This window comes from Oncorhynchus mykiss, chromosome 7 (genome assembly GCF_013265735.2).
Source record: "Oncorhynchus mykiss isolate Arlee chromosome 7, USDA_OmykA_1.1, whole genome shotgun sequence".
NCBI classification, from domain to species: Eukaryota; Metazoa; Chordata; class Actinopteri; order Salmoniformes; family Salmonidae; genus Oncorhynchus; species Oncorhynchus mykiss.
The window spans coordinates 55,300,641-55,309,126 of record NC_048571.1 but is presented as its reverse complement, the minus strand read 5'-3'; the positions used below and the strand labels follow the sequence as shown (position 1 = coordinate 55,309,126).

Genomic DNA, 8,486 nt, shown 5'->3' with positions numbered 1-8,486 from the left:
GCTTGTGTTTTTGCACGTGAGGGTACGTGACAGAGAATGGGAGGGTTGATGCGTACAGTGCCCAGTTTAGCAGTTTGCTTGAATGACCCAGCGGCGCCACAAAGAGGCAGGGGTAGGGCTGTAGACTAGTCTGTCATCACACCGCGGTACCAGAGTCCGGAGAAAGAAACGCGAATATGAGCAAAGACAGTGAGTGTGTCTAGAGAGAATGGGAAAGGGAGAAACTGAGCGCATAGGCCTACAGCATCTGAAAAAGCAGAGGCAAACGCACGGTGTGTCATATTCCTGCGTATAACAGAGGAGGATGGAGACTTTCCCGTTGCGCCAGAGATCTGGACTGATAAGATTATATGTTTGTGGATAGCCTACCAATAGGAAAAGGTGTTTTCTGGAGGTTTGAGGACAGCGAAGGTCCATCACCTTCAACTGCCCCGTCAATCTAATTTCAAGGAGCCACATCATAAGAAACTACCTGGAGAACTGGCATTTTGGAGGATATTATCGGTTTTATTGTTAAATTCATGTAGCAAAACAAAAAACAAAAGGTTTTATCATTTGTATGTTTACCAGTATGATGAACTCTTTTTTTGATTCTTCGCCTGCTGCTATGATTGCTACAATTCCTGTCAGCGGTATGTCCACTGCTGGGACGGGCGCTGTAACCAGTGCGCTTCGAAATGATTTGGGGTCCAATATTCACGTCCTGAAGACTCTGAACCTGCGGTTTCGCTGTTTTCTTGCCAAAGTTCATGAATTAGAGCGGAGAAACAAATTATTAGAGAACCAACTGCAGCAAGCCTTGGATCAACAACGATACCAAGTATACACTCGTGAAGTAGCTGTCCAAACCGACTCTCCTGAATCCCGACTGCCTGGTACCATTTGGAGTTTCACGCACGTGAGAAGACACGGAGAGCGCTATGAGACTCTCCAGGGCCCTGGTGTATCCTGGAATCATCCGGACGGTGTTGGGGTCCAAATCGATACCATCACCCCAGAAATACGAGCTCTGTATAATGTGTTGGCTAAAGTCAAACGAGAGAGAGATGAATACAAGAGAAAGTAAGTAGCCTACCAACAAACTACTGCACTGAATTGAATTGCAGCAGTTAAAGCCCTGACAGACTATTTTTTTATTCAGGTAGGAATGAATGAAATACGCCATGGGTAGAGAAACTGCAACTCTCAATACCTCCCATGTGCCTATATTTTTTTAAAGAGGCAGTCAGCAGTTGAAACAATACCAAAGCCTTCTCACAGCCCCTGTTTCTGTAAAATGCAGAGGGATGGGGCTGGAGAAATATAACCAAATTCATAGACAGAGCTATGGATGCAAGGACTGAACATACATTATATACAAACAATAGAGGCTATAAGGTGTTTAACATTGACTTTGTTTAGAAACATTGGAGTAAAACAAGCTGATATTTGGGGTTCTGATGGAGTACAACATTTGAACTGAGCTCAAATCAAATGTTATTTGTCACATACACATGGTTAGCAGATGTTAATGTGAGTGCAGAGAAATGCTTGTGCTTCTAGTTCCGACCATGCAGTAATATCTAACAAGTAATCTAACCTAACAATTTCACAACAACTACCTTATACACACAAGTGTAAAGGAATGAATAAGATTATGTACATAAAAAAATATGATTGAGCGATGGCCCAAACGGCATAGGCAAGATGCAGTAGATGGTATAGAGTACAGTATATACATATGAGATGAGTCATGTAGGGTATGTAAACATTATATAAAGTGGCATTGTTTAAAGTGGCTAGTGATTTAATACATACATTTTTTCATTATTAAAGTGGCTAGAGATGAGTCAGTATGTTGGCAGCAGCCACTCAATGTTAGTGATGGCTGTTTAACAGTTTGATGGCCTTGAGATAGAAGCTGTTTTTCAGTCTCTCGGTCCCCGCCTATACTGACCTCGCTGTCTGGATGATAGCTGGGTGAACAGGCAGTGGCTCGGGTGGTTGTTGTCCTTGATTAACTTTTTGGCCTTCCTGTGACATCGGGTGGTGTAGGTGTCCTGGAGGGTAGGTAGTTTGCCCCCGGTGATGCGTTGTGCAGACCTCACTACCCTCTGGAGACCCTTATGGTTGTGGGCGGAGCAGTTGCCGTACCAGGTGGTGATACAGCCCGACAGGATGCTCTCGCTTGTGCATCTGTAATGGTTTGTGAGTGTTTTTGGTGACAAGCCAAATCGAGCTTAATGACGAGTTTGGAGGGTACTATGGTGTTAAATGCTGAGCTGTAGTTGAGGAACAGCATTTTTACATAGGTATTCCTCTTGTCCAGATGGGTTAGGGCAGTGTGCAGTGGGATTGCGATTGCGTCTTCTGTGGCCCTATTGGGGCGGTAAGCAAATTGGAGTGGGTCTAGGGTGTCAGGTAGGGTGGAGGTGATATGGTCCTTGGCTAGTCTCTTAAAGCACTTCATGATGACGGAAGTGAGTGCTACGGGGCGATAGTCATTTAGCTCAGTTACCTTAGCTTTCTTGGGAACAGGAACAATGGTGGCCTTCTTGAAGCATGTGGGAACAGCAGACTGGGATAAGGATTGATTGAATATGTCCGTAAGCACACCAGGCAGCTGGTCTGCGCATGCTCTTGAGTATGAAGACATCGTGTTCCGCGACAGGGCTGGTTTTCCTTTTGTAGTCTGTGATTGACTGTAGACCCTGGCACATACCTCTCGTGTCTGAGCCGTTGAATTGTGACTCTACTTTGTCTCTATACTGACGTGTAGCTTGTTTGATTGCCTTACGGAGGGAATAGCTACACTGTTTGTATTCGGCCATGTTTCCGGTCACCTTGCTCTGATTAAAAGCAGTGGTTGGCACCTTCAGTTTTGCGTGAATGTTGTCATCAATCCATGGTTTCTGGTTGGAGAATGTTTTAATAGACGCTGTGGGTACAACATCACCGATGCACTTGCTAATAAACTCGCTCACCGAATCAGCGTATTCATCAATGTTATTGTCTGACGCTATGTAGAACATATCCCAGTCCACGATGCATTTCTAAGTTATAATCTTCAAGAATCAATGGGTACATATCATTAATTTATAAATCAGAAAATGTATGTAGCAACTTTCGTTTGCCCCTTTTAAAGGTGGATGGATGTATTGCTTACCTGAAATCTTTGGCAGCCAAACAGCAAGCAACAAGGGTATTGTACCTCTTGCCAAAACCATGCAATTGCATTGCACAATCTACCTCCATGAAGTTTGAATTCAGGACAGATTTGTTGAAACCAGTTTCAAATATTTAATTGTCATCATGTTTAATATGATCCATGATTGGTTGACCCATGAGCAGTTATGTGGCCTGTAGGCCAGAAGGTGCTGTTATCATGGTGAGATGATATAAATGATAAAGAATATAGCTAAAAGAAGCCAGAGTTCATACAGTATTGGTTTGCAGTGTTACTGGTACAGTAAATGATACAGCGAGAATGTTGAAACTAGAGGATACGTCTGAGGAAAAATAGTGGGTGCACTTCATTTAAATTGAACACTCATTTTAAACCTGATTACACTGTCTTAATGGAGTTCACCATGGTAGAATGGTTAATGGTGTGGATGTCCCATCCAACCCCCACTTCCTCTTTGCTCACACTAATGTAATTTCCCAAAGGATTCACTGCAGCCTCCCTGGCCCACGTCACAACTGGCCGGCATGGCTGGCTACTGCAGGAATCCCTGCCAATCGCCTCTGTTTCCCCATGATTTAACCAAGGAAGGATTAAATAACTGAACTAAGAGTTTGGCTATGGAATAGACTCACTTCCATGTCCCCATAATGACTCACTGACACAGGATGATGAAGTCATGAACTGTGTTTAGTCATTTTTTATTTTTTATTTAAACTTTATTTAACTATGCAAGTCAGTTAAGAACAAATTCCTATTTACAATGATGGCCGCAGGTAAACCTAGTGGAGGGTGATCTTATTGGTAAAGTAGACAATTTGTAACTCTGCTACAAATGACCGACAAGGCATGGAACAATCTTGCAAAGATCAGCTCACATTATGTTTGGGAGATACCAGCTCCATGTACTTTAGACATTTCTGCAGTTAATATTAAAAAAACGTCCTAGACCCAATGTTTTTATTGCTAAATTAGGGAGTCAGTAGCTGTCAGTTGAGGGCCCAGATTTACCCCTGTCAGAACCACACGTGTAGTCATACATTTAACTGTTAGGCTTCAGACACTATTCATGTTCTTTAGATGCATCTCAGAAAATAGAATAGCAATTCATTCTGAGAGGCAAGATTCCATTTCCTGCTGTGCAGTATTAAATGGATGGAACATTCAAGAATGCATGATGACAAGTCAACTGAGTAGAATATGCTGTCAAAAGACTGGCCTAATAGCCCACTAACTGTAGCCACCCTTTTCTCCACCCCTCCCTGTCTCATGCAGACTGCTTTGTAAAGCTTATTCAATCCTACTGGAGAGGCCCTGCACCTTCAGCCTAGTGTGCTGATTTAATTAAGCTTTTTGAGTGTGGACACACCATGAGATGGATTCCCAAAGTATTCATATGTTGATAATTCACTTCTTTAAAATGCAACCTTACCAAATCCGGCGTCCATTTTGTAAGCTTCAGGAAAAACAGAATGATTTGTCACCAGCCATCACGTTACACAATATTGATATACTGTGTCTATGGAATTAGTATGGACAGGATTTTTTTCATACCAGATTTGGGAAACTAAGTATCTGTAGAGACATGGCAAGAAGTAAACAATGTACTTATGTTAAACATGTCATAACAGAATTTGTTATCACATGTTATCACATGCTTTCAATATTGCCTGTTTCCCCCCTCCCCCCCCCCAGGGAACAATAAAGATAAACTTCTTTCTAAATTGCTTAGTGCTCAGTTGCATAACGTTCATTGTTTTGCAGTTGTGCAACAGTCTCTTATTTCTCGGTTGAAAAGTTTCATGACAGATTTGAGAAAGAGCCTTACCTCTTATCTGATTTTATAGCAGACTTTTGCAACACTGTCTGAGCAGGACATACTGTACATATACAATAAATTATTTTGACATTTTATTTTGGGGGATGCAAACACACACACGCAGTGCATGGATGGATGATATTTATTGAACCTTTATTTGAGCACGGAAGACATATGGAGACCTAGGTCTTTTTTACAAATGTGCCCTGTATATACACACCATAAATATATACATTATAACTAAACTATATATTACACACATATACAGTTGAAGTCGGAAGTTCACATACACCTTAGCGAAATACATTTAAACTAAGTTTTCCACAATTCCTGACATTTAATACTCGTAAAAATGTCCCTGTCTTAGTTCAGTTAGGATCACAACTTTATTTTAAGAATGTGAAATGAATAATAGGCACAGTCAACATAGTGTATGTAAACTGCCGACTTCAACTACATATATATATATATATATATAATCACAATTCCAGTACGTCAAAAGTTTTACATACACTAAGTTGACTGTGCCTTTAAACAGCTTGAAAAATTCCAGAAAATGATGTCATGGGTTTAGAAGCTTCTGATAGGCTAATTGACATAATTTGAGTCAATTGGAGGTCTACCCGTGGATGTATTTCGAGACATACCTTCAAACTCAGTGCCTCTTGCTTGACATCATGAGAAAATCAAAAGGAAACAGCCAAGACCTCAGAAAAAACATTGTGGACCTCCACAAGTCTGGTTCATCCTTGGGAGCAATTTCCAAACGCCTGAAGGTACCACGTTCATCTTTACAAACAATAGCACGCAAGTATAAACACCATGAGACCACGCAGCCATCATGCCGCTCAGGAACGAGACGTGTTCTGTCTCCTAGAGATGAACGTACTTTGATGCAAAAAGTGCAAATAAATCTCAGAACAACAGCAAAGGACCTTGTGAAGATGCTGGAGGAAACAGGTACAACATTATCTATATCCACAGTAAAACGAGTCCTATATCAACATAACCTGAAAGGCCACTCAGCAAGGAAGAACCTATTGCTCCAAAACTGCCATAAAAAAGCCAGACTACGGTTTGCAACTGCACAAGGGGACAAAGATCATACTTTTTGGAGAAATGTCCTCTGGTCTGATGAAACAAAAATAGAACTGTTTGGCCATAATGACCATTGTTATGTTTGGAGGAAAAAGGGGGACGCTTGCAAGCCGAAGACCACCATCCCAACCATGAAGCCCGGGGGTGGCCGCATCATGTTGTGGGGGTGCTTTGCTGCAGGAGGGACTGGTGCACGCAGCCATCATGCCGCTCAGGAACGAGACGTGTTCTGTCTCCTAGAGATGAACGTACTTTGATGCAAAAAGTGCAAATAAATCTCAGAACAACAGCAAAGGACCTTGTGAAGATGCTGGAGGAAACAGGTACAACATTATCTATATCCACAGTAAAACGAGTCCTATATCAACATAACCTGAAAGGCCACTCAGCAAGGAAGAACCTATTGCTCCAAAACTGCCATAAAAAAGCCAGACTACGGTTTGCAACTGCACAAGGGGACAAAGATCATACTTTTTGGAGAAATGTCCTCTGGTCTGATGAAACAAAAATAGAACTGTTTGGCCATAATGACCATTGTTATGTTTGGAGGAAAAAGGGGGACGCTTGCAAGCCGAAGACCACCATCCCAACCATGAAGCCCGGGGGTGGCCGCATCATGTTGTGGGGGTGCTTTGCTGCAGGAGGGACTGGTGCACTTCACAAAATAGATGGCATCATGAGGAAGTGAAATGATGTGGATATATTGAAGCAACATCTCAAGACATCAGTCAGGAAGTTAAAGCTTGGTTGCAAATGGGTCTTCCAAATGGACAATGACCCCAAGCATACTTCCAATGTTATGGCAAAATGTCTTAAGGACAACAAAGTCAAGGTATTGGAGTGGCCATCACAAAGCCCTGACCTCAATCCCATAGAACGTTTTTGGGCAGAACTGAAAATGTGTTTGCGAGCAAGGAGGCCTACAAACTTGACTCAGTTACACCAGCTCTGTCAGGAGAAATGGGCCAAAATTCACCCAAATTATTGTGGGAAGCTTGTGGAAGGCTACCTGAAACGTTTGACAGAAGTTAAACAATTTAAAGGCAATGCTACCAAGTACTAACTGAGTGTATGTAAACTTCTGACCCACTGGGAAAGTGATGAAAGAATAAAAGCTGAAATAAATAATTCTCTCTACTATTATTCTGACATTTCATATTCTTAAAATATAGTGGTGATCCTAACTGACCTAAGACAGGGACATTTTACTAGGATTAAATGTCAGGAATTGTGAAAATCTAAGTTCAAATGTATTTGGCTAAGGTGTATGTAAACTTCCGACTTCAACTGTATATACTACCGGTCAAAAGTTTTCGAACAGTTACTCATTCAAGGGTTTTTCTATATTTTACTATTTTCTACATTGTATAATAATAGTGAAGACATCAAAACTACTAAATAACACATATGGAATCATGTAGTAACCAAAAAAGTGTTTAACAAAACAAAATATATGTTATATTTCAGATTCTTCACATAGCTACCCTTTGCCTTGATGACAGCTTAGCACATTTTTGGCATTCTCGCAACCAGCTTCATGAGGTAGTCACTTGGAAAGCATTTCAATGAACAGGTGTGCCTTCTTAAAAATGTATTTCTGGAATTTCTTTCCTTAATGCGTTTGAGCCAATCAGTTGTGTTGTGACAAGGTAGGTACATTTCTTCAACAAATGATCAGGTCTATATAATTATCAAACATGCATTAGTAATGGAAAGGAAATATTCTTTTTTTAAGTATTAAAAAATACTTCTTTAGCAATACAATTTGGAGGCAGAAGTTGGTACAGAGTTCAGTATAACAGTATATGATACTTTCTTCCCAAGTTCTGCAAAATGTCTAAGACATCCTGTAACTCATATAGCCTCCCCAATCACCAATACGTAACTTTCCCTGGCAACAACATTTTAATAAATCTGACCTTCCCTGATAGCAGGAACCATCTTATCAGCAAGTAAAAACTCAGAAGTGGGTTTGACCGAAACTTGACCTTTCATCACAAGTATAGGGTCATGACAAGGTGAACGAGTGTAAGCATCTTCTGACAGGGGGCTGGTTTCATCAGGTCTTTGGCAGCCTTGTGTTCTCAGAACCAGATAACCACAGTGGGATCCAGACAGGAGGAGTCTGAATTTAGTTGCCTCCTGATAGTGCCTGAAGGTCACACCACTCAACAACAGGTTTTAACACACACACACACACACACACACACACACACACACACACACACACACAGAGGTCTCCTTAAGAGGAGACCTTACTTTTTATCATATCATCATTTATTAACCCCTTAAACGGTATAAGGCCTTGGTTTAACCCTCTTCATTCCCCCCTTTGAGGCTACCAGGCCTCAACAAATGCAAAGCAACTCAAGCATAGTAATTATAAGAATCATACATAAAAGGTGT

General features: G+C 41.3%; 1 protein-coding gene across 4 annotated transcripts in view; it reads left to right on the top strand.

Moving 5' to 3' along the window:
- Positions 1–8,486, top strand: part of LOC110528018 (intermediate filament family orphan 2) — a 79,406-nt gene continuing 70,920 nt past the window's right edge. For 2 of the 4 annotated variants that reach the window (XM_021609793.2, XM_021609792.2), the window contains exon 1: positions 1–1,062. In XM_021609793.2, coding sequence (XP_021465468.2) covers positions 560–1,062 — 503 coding nt within the window. In that variant the 5' untranslated portion in view covers positions 1–559. The remainder of the gene's footprint in view (positions 1,063–8,486) is intronic. The other 2 variants (XM_021609795.2, XM_021609794.2) reach the window with 1 other exon arrangement.